Genomic DNA, 15,702 nt, shown 5'->3' on the forward strand with positions numbered 1-15,702 from the left:
CAACCAGTGAGAATAGCTCCCACTTCAGTGCAGGCATGAGGCGAGGACTCCCCCCCTGACCTCTCACAGGCTGACAAAATCACCTAGGCCCTTGGTGGCTTACCGCATGTGGTTGGGAATGAACAATAATGTAAAAACATTTTTCGCCTCTCCAGTAAAAAAAAAAGGCTCACTACCGATGCTACTGCATGCATGAGGGGTATGTGGGACTGGCCGCCGGCCGGACCATTCGTCGTTTACAGACTTAACGATGGCAGGCCTCTCACTCTCTGCCTGCACACAATAAATTATGGTTCAAGGAACAGAGAGCGTGTACAAACGTAACGAGACACAAGCACGAGACAATAAATGCTCTTGCACAACGGTAGCATCTAAGGGTTGTAAATTATTCAGACCAAATGGGCGAGGGTGATAAATCGTGTTAACTAGTTTGATAATTAAACAATCCAAGCTCTTTTCTTCACTTTCATTTTTTTTTCTTTTATTCTTTCTTTTTCTTTTTTCCTTGCGCCTCTTCTTTCCCCTTCTTCTTGAACATTTGGAGTTTGTCAAGCCAAAAAAGAGCCAGAGAGCCAAATGAAATTCTCCAGGCCAGACACGATCCAAAAGAGCCAAATTTCTGAGATTTGGTTCCAAACTGACAACCCTGACTGTGACTATTCGGACACGAACAGTGATGAACACGATGCTGTGGAGCATCAGCCCTGACCCCCTCCCCCCAGGGTCATGCCCGCTAGAACCTCAGCTCTGATTCCTCTAGGGTCATTTCCGGTAAAACGAGGGGGTGAGAATAGCGAGACATGGGTATTCTCACCGGGGGTTACACTTCCTTCGCTACTTTGTTGAAACGAAGTGTCTACGTACATGGTAACCGGGCACCTAGACTCAGTGTCTACGTACACGGTAACTGGCAAAAGGGCGCGTAGTCTCAGTGTCATGTACACGGTAACCGGGCATGTAGCCTCAATATCTACGTACACGGTAACCGGCAACCAGGCATGTAGTCTCAGTGTCACGTACATGGTAACCGGGCAGTCCAGAACTCCTAAGTTCAGTTTTTGTCCTCTGGTGTTGCCTTCATCCCCACCCCTCCCCCGACTGTACCTTACAAAAAAAAAAAAATAATCCCTACCATTCCGGAGCCCTATACTTCGCAATGCACAGACATAGTATGAACTATGGTGACCCCAACGGATACTCACAATATGATGCACACGCAAAGGTTCACTGACTGGTCACGATGGCGAGCCCGACAAGATGCTTCTTTCTTTTTTTTCAGCAAGTGACAACACAGGTAAAATTAGCAATGCCAATGAAAATTTAAATTTTCATTTTAGCCCTTTTTTATTTGGTACCTAAAAAAGAATTTTTAATTCTAAGAATTATGCTTTTTGAATTTTAAGAATCAGTTCATAAATAAAAACGTTATGGGGTTGTAAAGGTCGGCAAAATATGGATGACCCACATAAATATATATAGGAAAATACTCTCCTAAAAAGTGGACCACGCAGTAGTAGATTCTGTAAGAAAATCGACGATATCATCTCGGTAACTATTCAGAGTGTTAGAGAGAAACTTGGCTACCCGATGTGTTTTTGGGTGTAGAAATCATTACTGCAGTCAGATTTACTACCCATTTCGTAGTTATTTTGTTATAATTAAAATTTTGGGGTACATATTACGATTTTGCGAAAAAGGGGTGTCGGGATGAGTCCATTTTATTTATAGCATCGTATCACAACATGGGATCTTTAAGAATATGTCGGCAGCGTGACTAAATAATTGCAAAGCTTTTTATGATGACTTTAGACCATGCCAACCGTAAAAGATAAGTTAATTCAATCTAGCCGTACAATTAAAAATTCTTTTTCCCCGTTGAGACGTGAACACCCCGAGACGAGATAACCTCGCCTCGGAATACCCCCATAGCGATGTTACAGGGGAATAGAGAGAAAAACAACCGGATGCGCACGCCCGCCATTGCCCTATTTCAAGTGACAAATGAACGGGCGCGGAATAGTCATGCGGGGATTTGTAGGTCACATACATTTGCCGCGAGAGTGAGGGGAAAATGGCCGGTCTCCCTGCGAAGACGCTTTGGATAGGGGGGTAGTCGTGCATTTATGATCGGGTCTAAACAACTACTTGACACAGAACGTTCAAATTTGAGCACACTATAGAGGATAGATAAGATCTATTACCATCTCGGCGTTGAAATTCAAATTCCTTATAATTTTCGGTGTACACGATACGAAAGTGTTCCCGACACCAAAAGTATTATAGGTTAATTTATGTGTACGAACTTCAACGTCCACATATCATTAGTTTGCCCTATTTTCTGATTGGTTGTCGAGTTTCATTCGGATTGGTTCGGAAATAGAGCAGACCAAGGTTGACAAAGTTAGTCAACTACGCTTCGGCCGGGTCCGCAAAATTGCCCGCAAACAGGGACCAAATTTTCGCCGCGGGGGAAAGCCTGATTAGCATTGCTAGACAAATATTGATTTATTTTCATTCCGGTTACCGTGTACGTAGACACTGAGACTAGGTGCCAGGTTACCATGTACGTAGATACTAAGACAAGGTGAGACTAGGTGCCCGGTTACCGTGTACGTAGATATTGAGACTACATGCCCGGTTACCGTGTACGTAGATATTGAGACTACGTGCCCGGTTACCGTGTACGTAGATATTGAGACTTTGTGCCTGGTTACCGTGCACGTAGATACTCCGTTGTTGAAAACAATCAATTGAGGCTGAGGGTGATTTTCTTTTAGAGGCCATCTGTGTATTTTGTAGACAAAAATATTTGTCCCAAAAAACAGTGCACATAACAAGAGTGAAAATTAAAACTTACACCACCCATCCATTATAATCATCATTCATAAACATTATCAACAAATTAAATAAAAATCTTTTATATATTGACTTTGGACTTTGGACATTAAAAGAAAGTGGCTATTCTCACCCGCCCGGAAGTTCTCGCAAGATCAACTCCTCCCCTCTTCTCTCTCTCTCTGTCTCTTTCTGAATACTGTCTATCGGTGTGGACGATCAAATTGACCAAAACAAAGTTAAAAAATTATGTTAAAACACAAAAGTAAATTAATTTGGTTGTCTACAAAGATGCTATGGCTATTTAACTTTTCGAATCGAGCCGAACTACGCGGGTCGCCATTTTGTTTTGCCCGGAAATTCTCGCGCTACTCTTCTCTTTCTTTCTCTCTCTCTCTCCACTGCCCACAGACAAAATTGTACGCTTTTAGTAGACTACAGCTGTAATGGAACGTTTGTTCACGGCACGGAATTCTACAATTTTTCTGTTATCACAGTGTAGAATTCTGTGGTTTAGGGTGAACGCAAAATTTGGTGTACGCGCACCGGGTGAGAATAGCCACAAGACTTGCCTGCACTATTCTCACTCCGGGTGAGAATAGAGGTGGCCACATTAAAATTACTACAAGAAAGCTTTCCATATTTCCATGTTGTCATGATAAGATTCTACAAGCATTCGTGTTGACAGTGAGCCTTTCATTTGTTGATGGATGTAAAATAACGTACCATTGCATTTGTGAAGTTGATGACTGCAATAACAAACAACAAAAACCATCGTCTGGTATAAACTGTGTATCCAGAGGGGTCACGTAAGTACTCGTAATGTTGATCGAGTACATTTTCTGTGACGATTATAGGTTCATTATCTTCAGGGCGTTCACGTCCTTGTCCCATCTTATCACTGATTTCTTGGTTCTCCATCAAGATTCTAGCATAATAGTTGCGTACGAACCGTCCCCCTTTTTTATAATAAAGTGGCCTCCGGCCTTGTGTGGTAAACTGGTACCGTGTTCAATGAAATAAATAATTATCATGTGACTTGATCATGTGACTGCATACTTTTCTGTTGGTATTGTCAATTGAAGAGCTCTTTTCTTTATATAAAACAATGATTTTATAAACAATACTTTTGCGAAAAGAAAGACTACATCAAGTATCAAGCAGCGATTCATGCTAAGCATCAAAGAGGTAGGCCTACAAAAAACTTCGGAAGAAAACCTCTTGTCAAGTCAGTTTCTGATCGCGAGATCCAGATAAACGTTTTGTTTCGACACAATGACGCTAAAACGAATTTCTCGCTTTTCATATAGATATAGATCTAGATTCTAGATCTACGTGACAAAAACGTGCTTCCTTCGCCTTCGTATATTACGGTATATTATTCTCTCTCTCTCTCTCTCTCTCTCTCTCTCTACTCTCTCACACACACACACACACACACACACACACACACACACACACACACACACACACACACACACACACACACACACACACACTCACACACGCAACTTAACGTCTAGCTTGATCTCTATTTTGTTCTTATCTTTCTCAACTCCCCTAGATTAGGCTGACTAGCCTACCCATCAGTCATCACAGTGAATAATATATATAGACATATAGTGTGTGTATGTGTGCCAGTACATAATGTAATTTAGAAAATTTCTAAGTTAGAATGTGACTTCTTCCATTGAACTTTCAAGTTGGATGATTTCATATAGATATGATTAATTATGAAGGAATTATGGAATAGGGTTGCGGCCCCATTGCAAGGGGTGGGGTTGCTAGGCAGTGTAATAGTCTACAGCCTGTCTCTTTTAATTCTTATGAGTAAAGTAAAGAGTTCGTTCATTTTTTAATAATTTTATGTGAGTGGTTGGCGGGTGCTCTGGTACATGGTTTGTTTTTTTCTTTCCTATCAAACATCGGCTATCGTCTTTATCTCCCCTCCTTGTTTTGTGTTTGTTTTTCTCTTGTAACGCCTCTAATCTTCGGCACATATATAGGCTATGACCTTATTGTGCTGTAAAACACTAAAAAAAAAGAAGATAATTTTAGGCTTTATAATTATGCTAATTTGCAAGCTATTTTCCACTTTTAATTATTAAATTTACTGAAGGTGTTTAAAACTGATTTTTCAAGGTATTGTTTTTTCTTTATTCATATATATTTGTTTTTCAGCTAGGCTACATAGTCATGAGATACCAAGAGACTTACTGAGTGTATGACGGAAAAAAAATCATCTGTGTATGAACTGTGAAATGCACAAACGCATGTCATGTATGATTGGAAAAATGTCACATGATTACAGTCACAGTTCTTCTTGGCTGCAAAATGATCATTCTTACAGTGTGCTATCAGGTAAGAAACATTTCACATATTATGTTTGTGAGGCAACGTTCTGAAATCAGACGATCGTCAAAATAATGAAATCGAAGAAAATGGCATTTTGGTAATTTTTTTCGATTTTTCTGTTTTTTGACTCATCACCTTTAATAAGGTCCTTTTAAAAACACCTTACTGTTTCGATTTTACTGAAAAATGTTGATGTAAGGCAAAAAAGTCTATATTTTTGCAATTTGCAAGGACTCTCAAGCTTTGGAAGTCGTCAAACTTTGCTTGCCATTTTCTCGCTAATTTTATTTTTAACTCTGAAACCAGGCGACCCTCCCATCTTCTTCAATCACAAATGACTTCTATTCTAGATTGATGTGTATGCCTACTTTTTTCACCAAAAGCAAGGACAATGAAAAATTATAAAATGATATCAATTGCTCCACATGTCCAAAGTTTGACGAGCTCCTGATTCCACCGCTTGGTGACACATTTATTCTTTTTTCTTTATAATTTCTTTCCTTCTAGGAGGTAGGGGTTGAACTACAGATAATAGCTATGCTACAAACACATGAAATGATTTACTTACCACCTCAGCAGGTGCAGCTGAAGGATTACATTTTCAACTACCATATTATTGGTCTATTTATTTTAAAATTCTGTATTTTTGTTTTATTGTTTCTTTTTTTTTCTGAAACAATATTCAAACAGCTGTCGGTTTGTGCTTCAAACTTAATATTGTCGATTGGCCTTTTCTTTCTCTCTCATAATCTTCAATTGAAATCAGAATTATGCATGTAAAGACTGTTCTTTGGAACCTGATGGTTTATTATTTTAAAAGGGCAGCAAACTATGGAAACCTTTTTACCCTCAAAGAAATTTAATGATTACCTACCTTGCATGTCCTACTTTGTTTTTATCTTCGTTTTTATTTTTATTTTTTAAATTTATTTTTATCCTGTGCTTATGATTAGTGAAATGGTTCTTTGAAATATTTCTGTTCATACGCTTTTTAAAAAATCCTTAGGGACTAATTTCAAACATTTGATACTCTCTAAATTGTTTTCTATGAACTTTGTCTTTCCCCTCTCCCAGGTACGCGAGGGCCAAATGTACAAACTCATGACTCTTGGGGAAAGTTTGATAAGATTATTGCAACTTTCTTGACTGAACAAAAAATTCCAGGAGCCAGTGTTGCCATAGCAAGAGATGGTGTAATTTTATATCAGCAAGGTAAAATGTTACTTAAGCCATGTTTCATCTGAGCTGTGCATTTTGTTTCTTAATTGTGTCTTTATTTTCATCATATTTCGTTTCTTTTACTTGTTGGTTTGTGTGTGTATGTGAGTGTGTGTGTGTGTGTGTGTGTGTGTGTGTGTGTGTGTGTGTGTGTGTGTGAGGGGGGTGGGGTGGATGGAAAGATGGAGAATCGGTGAGTTGGGTGGGGGGGGGGGGATTGAAGGACACATACATACTCATGAGAGTCTATATAAATGATCATCATCATCCGGTGCCTTGCCGACTGGCGTGGGCGATCATGGACCTCCACTTCCATCTGTTTTTCGATGCAGCAATGGTGTCTGTTCTTGCTGCTTCCAGCCATGTTGTCATCTTGTCCAGCATCTTTTCCTTCTGTCTGCCTCTGCCTCTCTTTCCATCAAACTTTCCTGTTGTTACAATATTCTCTAATGCTTCTTTCCGCATTGTGTGTCCGAAGAATAAATGATAGACTTATTATTTTTGTTTAAAAATCCATGCTTATCCTGCAATGTAAAAATCTCAATAAATTGTTATATATGCCTTGAGAAATTATTTTGCATGACTTTTGTACCACACCATGAGTAAAATAATGTTATAACAGAGAGTCATTCAAGCCGTTATGCAAAATTTGTATACACCCCCTACTCCCATTCTCCTCCTTTCTAGATTTTATCCTTCTCTTCATCTTTAAATTTTAGATCAGTTAACATATATATGGCTACCCCAAAAAATCTTAATTGTAAATAATACTATTTTTTTTACTCATTGCTAATAAGATCATGTCACAAAGATGCACTAATTTGTCTTGTGCATGTTTTTTTGTTTTAGTGCTTTCCTTTTCTTTGAGTTTCTGGATCTCTCTTCTGGGATGTTGTATTCCTTAAAGACAGGGCAGCCTCCTCCCCCCTCAAGTGGTTTATATTGTGTTGGTGGGGGCTTAAAAACACCTACATTTCAAAATAATAAGACGGTTCTCTTTTGTTGTCAGGATATGGCACAGCAGGAGCAGGCCGAAGAGTGAGTGCGGAGTCCTTGTTTCGTATTGCAAGCATCAGTAAGCCCATTACTGCTTGCATGATCTTGAAGGCCTTCGATGATCTTAAGATGCCCTTAGACTCCAAAGTTTTTGGGAAGAAAGGTGAGTAAGCTTAGCTTTTTTTGTCATAAGTGCTTATACCAAGCAACATTTAGTCACACTTTGCTGGGTTCGAATCCCGTCAGGGGCCCGACGTTTTGTCCTTGGGAAAGGCACTTTGCACAAACAGCAAGAATTGGTGGGATGAGTGTGACGTTGGTGGTATAGCATGGCTGGCAGTATGTCTATGTTTTGAGGCTGGCCTCTATTAACACTTCGCTGTCACACAGCCAGCTATACAAAATACCCCATCTGGTCACCCAGCCAGGAGAGTTAGTGGAAGAGATAATTTTCACTCTCGCATTATCACAGCAAATGACGGCAAAGTTTTAAACAGCGACTGCCCAATGTCAAGGGAAATGATTCTGCAATGACTAGAGCAATTCCAATATTATAATAAGCCATTTTCCTTTGTCCAGAAAGACCTAATGAGGTGACCAACAGATGTCCAGCACAATGGCATAATCACTGGCTCGCGACGTCGTACAGTCGAAATTGTATAAGATGGCCACCTGTTGTTTAGTAGAAAAGTAGTCTTCTTATACTGGTGGCCTCAGAGAAATTTTTTACTCAAATATACATATGACACAATGTTTTACATACACACATGTTCATTAATTATTAAAATGTGACATCTTTATGAATGTAATGCGCATTGAGCATTTTTTAGAAAATGGAAATGCACAGTATAAATGCTATTATTACAGCAGGTGCAACTATGTGGCGTCGGTGGCCTGGTGGTTAGGCTCTCGGAATTGCAATCGTAAAGTCGTGGGTTCGAATCCCGTCAGGGGCCCGACGTTTTGTCCTTGGGAAAGACACTTTGCACAAATTTTCCTCACTTCACCCAGGTGGAAATGGGTACCCGGCTATAGACAGTGAAAGATCTTGTCAGTTTGATAGTGTTTGAGCGTGTGAAATCCGCAGCTTGCACTGTATGCTTCCACGGAAGCCGAGAATGTTTCTGAGTTTTCTCAGAGGGTCTGCTGGGGTAATAATAGTTGTAAAGTGCATAGAGCATGCTCTTGAGCATGGATATGCGCTATATAAATGCAATTATTATTATTATTATTATTATTAACTATGTTATGTAGAAGAAAAGGAGACTATCTCTGTGCCATTGCCAAGTTGGTGCCCTGCGCCAGGCATATTGTGTGCCTCTGATGGCCAGTTCCCTGGCTGCACTACAAAGCACATTTGTGTTTAGTAAGTACTGAACAACAGATGGCTGTTTAATTCTTTAATTCCTAGGAGGGTAAACGCACATCGCCGGAGCCGGCTTTTTTTGGTACCAAATCTAAAAATGACAAAAACATCACTAAATTAGACATTAAATCAAAACAAATGAGCCTATTTTGGTAGTTCTTCATCTAATGAATGAACTCCCTGGAAAAGAGACCTGTTTTCGAAAACAATTGCCGAAAAGTAATTTGACTTCGAAGTTTTCTTAAAGGAATGTGATTGGGCCACTGCCAGTTGCTCACCTGCAAAGCGGTTCCGACTGCGAGCTGCTGGGAGCGGTTTGCTAGATACTAGGAGTAATAGGGATAAACAGGTAGTTTATATACAGTCAACCCTGCTCTTACAACCACCTGTATATATATATATATATATATATATATATATATATATATATATATATATATATATATATATATATATATATATATATATAAACGACCACCTGTATAAGACAATCACCTGTACAAATTGCCACCTGTATAAGACAGTCACCTGTACAAACAGCCACCTGTACAAGAAAATCACCTGTACAAACAGCCACCTGTATAAGACAATCACCTGTACAAACAGCCACCTGTATAAGACAATCACCTGTACAAACAGCCACCTGTATAAGACAATCACCTGTACAAATAGCCATGTCCCGTTTCTCCCCTTGCATTTTTCTTAACATAATGACATGGTTTAAGACTACCACCTGTCTAAGAAGGCCACTTTACTCCTTCATTTACAGGTTGAGAGAGTAGGATACTTGCCCAGAGAGAGAGAGACAGAGAGAGAGAGAGAGAGAGAGACAGAGAGAGTGAGAGAAGAGAGGTAGAGAGTGGAGAAAGAGAGAGAGAGGACTCTCCACCTTTGAGAGAGTAGGATACTTGCCCAGAGAGAGAGAGAGAGAGAGACAGAGAGAGACAGAGACAGTGAGAGAGGAGAGGTAGAGAGTGGAGAAAGAGAGAGAGAGGACTCTCCACCTTTCTCTATTCTGAGTAATTTTCTTCTCCTCAAGCTGGCTGAGTCCCCTCTGTCTTAGGTGCTCGTCCAGGTCTTATTCCCAGGTGGATATCTGCATTCTTCTCTTCCTCCTTCCCTCGGCGATTCATTTTATCTTAGGGCATGTGGTCTACAGACTTTAAATACTTACTTACTTACTTTACTTTATCCCTTCCTCTTGTACCACAAGGGTGTTAAGTGGAAAAAAAGCTTTCTGTCTCTAGCAAGCGGGACGGCCTGGCTGGGTGGGATGTTGTGTGTTTTCTGGATATCATTCACACCCTCAATATCCAGGTCTTCCTTGGTCTTTCTCTTGTCGTGTACCCTGATATGAAATATCTTACTAAAAACAGGAATACTGAAGAAGTACAGAACAGGGGACAAGCGTGGCAAGACAATTACCGTGCGACATTTGCTCCAACACTCGGGTGGATGGGACAGGGAACAGGTGGACGACATTATCTTCTCTCGGCCGCCGTGTGTGGAGAAAGAACATCCCGGCACCGCCGGCTACAACCACGCCATTCTGACTTACGCTCTGAGGAGAAAACTGCAGTTTACACCCGGTATGAAAATTATTTGGTATCATTTGAGCAGTTCTAACAACTACATGAGATCATATGAGCCCATGTCAAGAGTTCAGTTTAAGAAACCCATTTACCGCATTTTTCTAAAAATCAACTTTTTTTGCTTTTCAGTGGCCTAAGACCTTTCTCCGTCGTATATCTTTTCGACTTTTAGAAATAAACCGCTGTTGACTGAAAGACTACGTCTGTCTGTTGGCAATGAACTAAGTAGGGCAGAGGGTCACCATAATCAGACAGCCACCGGAACAATCAGTATGGATACCTTGCGGGCTTTGGTGCTGGGGGGAACTGAGCACTTATGGACCTGTCCGGTGTGCAATGACGTTGTTGCCCAGGACAGGTGATACAGGTAATACAGGACAGAGGGTCTTTGATTGGGTGATTTTTTTGTTGTTGTTTATTTTATGTTTGTTCCTTTGTTTTTCAGATAGAAAAGGAGTAATAGATTATAATTGTTCATAACTATTTCAATAGGTAGTACATGTTAAGGTTTGTAGGTCTTTAGATTGACTGCATCGAATATCTTAAAAAGGGAAACGTAGTACTTGTGGTGAGAAGATAATGTTTGATACCATCTCTATGTTTTTACCCTGCAGTCAACACAATTAAGCACCTATTTATCTGAAGTAGTTCCAAACTTGTACTGAAACACAGCAACACTACACTGTGTCTGAGAGATTCAATTAAATTTGTCTTCAAAATAAAAAATAAAAAATTCAATGTTTGACTTTGTAAATGTACACTCTTCCTGCCCAAACTTAAACTTTAAAAAAAAATATTTTAAAGAAATACATATCTGGTTTGATGGCAAGATATTGAAGATTTTTCCACATGCTTCCTTCTTCCAGGTAAACGACATGCGTACTCCAACTTGGGTTATCTGATACTTGGTGAGGTGTTGGAGGAGGTGACAGGGCAGAAGTTTGGGGACTACATGAAAGACTTCCTCCGACCCACTGGCATAGAAGACATTGAAGTTGGCAGGGCCTCCAGGACTTGCTGGAGGAGTGATGAAGTAAGCAGGCAGTTTGTAGAGTAAAGAAGATGAGTTTACCAGTATTTGTGATGGGGGTTTTGGTTTTTAAACAATTTTCTTCTTTTGGGGGTTTTTTTTGTTGGGGAAGGGGGGGGGGGGGAGTTTTGGTGGGTTTTTTGTTATTGTTTTTTTAAACCACTGAAGCCTTCGCTTTGTATTTGCATACAAAAGGCATGATTTCATTTCCCACCTGAGAAGATAATTTAAAGAGTACAGAGGAGTCCGCTTAAAGAGAACATAGTTAATCTGAAAATAGCAGTAAACCAATTGAAAAATTTTTTTTTTCCTTCTGTTTGAGCAACCTCTTTAACCCTATCCGTACGTCGTGTTTTACTATCGTATCCATATGAGGAAATTTACTCATTAATCCGATCCGTACGCTTTGCATAGTAGTCTGTCAAAATGATTTTTTGAGAAATACTGAAAGTTTCAAAGAGATCTTCGCTCTAGAAGTATTCTAAATAGTGAAGAATGCAACCCGGGGGGTACAAAATGACCCCAGGGTGTACGGATAGAGTTAAACTGAAAATCCGGCTGTAACAACTGGGTTGTGCCCTGTTTTGCCCTGAACAAAGTTGAAAGATGTAAATCAATGATTATGTTTACCATTGTTACCAAGATGAGTTTAGTCACTCTCCCACATGAGCATATTTAACTTTGCTTGTTTTCAACTATTTCATCGGAGTCAGCACCCCAACCCTTAGTCTTACTTGACCATCCTTTCATTCAAGGATACTAATGATGAACCGAACCATTTTGTTTTCTGGTTCTTTATTTAGGGAAATAAAAAATAAAGGGTTTGAATGAAGCGTCGATGGCTTAGTGGTTAAGCTGTCGGACTCGCAACCGTTAGGTCGTGGGTTCGAATCCCGTCAGGGGCCCGATCTTGTGTCCTTGGGAAAGGCACTTTGCACAAATTTTCCTCACTTCACCCAGGTGGAAATGGGTACCCGGCTATAGACAGTGAACGATCTTGTCAGTTTGATAGTGTTTGAGCGCATGGAATCTGCAGCTTGCACTGCATGCTTCCGCAGAAGCCGAGTATGTTTCTGAGTGTTCTCAGAGGGTCTGCTGGGGTAATAGTAGTTGTAAAGCGCATAGAGCATGCTCTTGAGCATGGATATGCACTATATAAATGCAATTATTATTATTATAGCACATTTTTTACATCATCAGGAAGCAGTGGTATGACAATGAAATGTGAGAAGTGTGGACAAAATGAGTTACTTCTGGAAATCCCCAAATGGAGATATTGACCAAAAATCGACACTAGGGTCAAATTGTTGATTTTCTATTGATGCCACATTCTTTAAGTATAGCTTGCTTTTTATTATTTCATATTTCTAAACGGTAAAAACTTCACCTATAGGCATGATGTATCTATTTCAATAAGGCTTGAATCCGAGAAGCAACTCATTTTGTAAGCACCTTCACATTAATATTAAGCTCTTTTTTAGATCTGATCATTGAAAAATCGAACTGCCGTGGAGTCCGCTTAAATTAAACACTGTTTGTTTTTTTTCTTCTCTATTTGAGCATTCTCTGTAAACAGAAAGCACGGCTAAACTGAAGAAAATCCTGCGTTCTTGCACATTTTGATTTATCTAGACTCTACTATAAATTACTATAATCACAAAGCTCATATATTATATATGATCCACTAGTGATAGATCTCAGATTATTATATATATATAACAGTGACATGTGATTATGCTGGTGTGTCTGTAGCAAGAGACTGACAGAGTGTACTTGATTCATCTCCAGGTTGAGTATTACAACAACAGATCACCAGACTTGGTGAAGTCCATTTTCCCTGGTTTTGGTGAGGTGATCCCACAGTATGGAGGACTGGCTATGGAGAGTGCGGCTTCCTATGGAGGGCTTATCTCCAACACACGGAACCTGCTCCAGTTTCTCCACAGCTTTCATCTTTCAACATCTCGTCAAAAGTCGAATGTCAGTGCATGTGACAAACGTAGGAAAGATTTGTGTTTGGAAGACAAGTCGGAAAACAGTTGCAATGAAACTGACCTCACTGTGAAGAAGGGTAATGGAAATGATGCTGAAAAATCTTGTGCATTTTCATCGTGTGAGTCAATTTCTCGAGGTTCAGAATCTCCTAACTGCCAAGTTTCTTGCAATTCGGTATACAGTGTGAGGAGCTATATTGGGAGTGAAAAGGAGGATCAAATCTCTTATATGTGCACAGAGAGACATTTCCCCTCACAACAGAATATTTCTACTTTAGACCTCTCCACCGATAGAAAACATGAGGTAACCCCAGACATTTCATGTGAAGTTGTTATTGACTCTAGTCCAACATTTGATGGAGAAATAAGTGTGAAGCTCAAAGAAGATTTTAACCAGAAATGTTTGTGTGAACATGCTTTTTTTGATGATCAAAGGATTTTCCCTAGAGGGATGGATAATTGTGAAAACAATTCTATTAAAACATTTTCCGTAGAAGACTACAAGCCTTTGAAGGATGTAGCATTATTGACCTATGAGCGAGCTGAGGAGAGTTTGTCCCGCCCGTGTTTTGAGTCGGGTCACGACTGGTACGGTCTGGGCTGGGATGTTCAGGATGACGGCCAGTCGTTCGGCCACACGGGTGGCATGGAAGGAACATGCAGCAGCTTGTATCGCCACCGCAGTGGCATCAGCTGGGCCTTCTTGCTCAACGCCTGGGCCACGGACTGGGACCTGAACGGAATCATCAAGTGTGGCTTGTGTTTTGTGGACAATGTGGACATCTTTAGACCGTCGGTTTCCACCCTGAGTTTGCCCGGTGGCGGTGTGCAGATCTCCACGAGTGAAGGATCTCAGATTATTTTGATAGATGTTGATAAGTGTACCGCTTTGAACGTTGTTGAGTCTTTTAAACAGAAGTCATTTGTGCCTGTGTGGATAAACATGATTTCTCATAATGTCTTTGATTTTAAATCTCAAGAATTCCGAGGCAAAGTAGATAGTGATAACCTTAGGGAAAAAGAGACTGAGTTTGAGCAAGAAGTAAGAAAAAGATACATAATAGTTTTAGACAGGATCGTTCCAGAAGAAAATTTCATTGTATTTTTAGATGAATCTCAAAGCAAGCTGGAAGACGCCTTGAACACACACTGTAACTTGAATTACTCTATTAGTTTTTTAGACTCTTTCCGAAGCACAGCAAATGATCTCAGATTCTCAGCTGTTCTGAGAATGGGAAAGGATTTTCAGAAAAATACTTACATTCTCTCCACGAAGGCAGAGGAGTATTTAAAGCAAGCTAAGCAGCTTATTAAGACACACGATTTCTTGTCGCAGTCCGTGACTGAAGTGAACGGTGAACTTTATGTGAGTTCTTTGCTCACCAAAAAAGAAGAAAGAAAGAAAGTCAAAAGCGGCTGTAGCAGTGGCAGCGGCAAACCTGCCAGCCATGACAGCAAATCTGTCTTCTGGGTACAGATAACTCCAGAAAATTTTATCACCGAGCTCAATAACCAGATCAAGAAGGGTCGAAGCCTTTCATACGTCAAGTTCTATTGTGCCGGCGGTAAGCCTTGGGTCAGTGGGTGCTGGCTGCCCGCAGGTCCCAGGGATAGATACCACCGGTCAGCTCTGTCCAAGTACGGGCTAGTGCCAGAGCTGTTGGAGGCCGCGGAGAATAATCTGACACTGCAGTGTTTGTCTGAGTATTCAGAGGAGGATGGCTCAGTGTACTATGCTGCATTCTGGTACGCTCCCTAGACTTATGTGGTCAGTCGCTCTTGGTCTTGTCAAAATACCGTTTTATTATTGAAGTAATATTATTTTTTTTGTTTAGTCCCGTATCGTGATTCTGGTGCCGATATTTCTGTGTTACGAAAAAATGTGCTTACGTGGTGCAAATTGTTATACTTCAAGAAAAACAAAACAATAAAAAGGGGAATTGATTAGTCTGTGCTGATGATGCTGCTGATGGTGGTAATGATGATGATGATGATGACCTTCCTCTCACCTTAAGGCTATTCACAAACAAATCCGTACACTGGACCAACTTAAAGTGATATCCCCCGAAACCCACAAGAGTATTCTCCACGGTGAGGTATCCTGCCCCCCACTTTTATGGCCTCCCTAAGATCCACAAACCAAACAAAGAAGGCTCAATACTTCCTCCTTTTAGGGGCATCATTTCACAAATCAGAGGCCCTACCACTAGAGCCTCCTACTGGCTAGACAGCATCTTTAAACCCCTCGTCCCCGACTTCTGCGGCAACCATTGGGTCAAGGACAACTTACATGTCCTTCAAAAAATTAAAACACTG

The 15,702-nt window shown here is 40.4% G+C and overlaps 2 protein-coding genes across 3 annotated transcripts in view; one reads left to right on the top strand and one right to left on the bottom strand.

Moving 5' to 3' along the window:
- LOC101854091 (solute carrier family 49 member A3) overlaps positions 1-3,861 on the bottom strand; it is a gene marked incomplete in the record, with an annotated part of 15,799 nt that extends 11,938 nt beyond the window's left edge. The window contains 1 exon segment of the mRNA XM_013083406.2: positions 3,562-3,861. Within this exon segment, the coding sequence (XP_012938860.1) occupies positions 3,562-3,756 (195 nt within the window).
- Positions 3,862-3,965: 104 nt separating this feature from the next.
- On the top strand, positions 3,966-15,702 carry LOC101853004. Of its 2 annotated transcripts, XM_005099940.3 has the most exons (7): positions 3,966-4,023; positions 5,017-5,196; positions 6,265-6,402; positions 7,418-7,567; positions 10,147-10,359; positions 11,229-11,395; positions 13,181-15,702. In XM_005099940.3, exons 2-7 carry the CDS (start codon positions 5,085-5,087, stop codon positions 15,143-15,145), a joined length of 2,745 nt encoding a protein of 914 aa, XP_005099997.1. In that variant the 5' UTR covers positions 3,966-4,023; positions 5,017-5,084; the 3' UTR covers positions 15,146-15,702. The 2 variants fall into 2 exon arrangements, with proteins under 2 accessions (XP_005099997.1, XP_035826067.1); XM_035970174.1 differs by lacking the exon at positions 3,966-4,023 and having other exon boundaries at positions 4,803-5,196.

The sequence above is a fragment of the Aplysia californica genome, unplaced genomic scaffold, assembly GCF_000002075.1.
Source record: "Aplysia californica isolate F4 #8 unplaced genomic scaffold, AplCal3.0 scaffold00230, whole genome shotgun sequence".
Classification (NCBI taxonomy): domain Eukaryota; kingdom Metazoa; phylum Mollusca; class Gastropoda; order Aplysiida; family Aplysiidae; genus Aplysia; species Aplysia californica.

Coding starts and splice junctions, on each gene's coding strand:
- LOC101853004 (XM_005099940.3), top strand. CDS start 5,085: ATGAACTGTGAAATGCACAAACGCATGTCATGTATGATTGGAAAAATG. Junction 5,197..6,264: donor TTCTTACAGTGTGCTATCAG/GTAAGAAACATT, acceptor CCCCTCTCCCAG/GTACGCGAGGGCCAAATGTA. Junction 6,403..7,417: donor TGTAATTTTATATCAGCAAG/GTAAAATGTTAC, acceptor TTTTGTTGTCAG/GATATGGCACAGCAGGAGCA.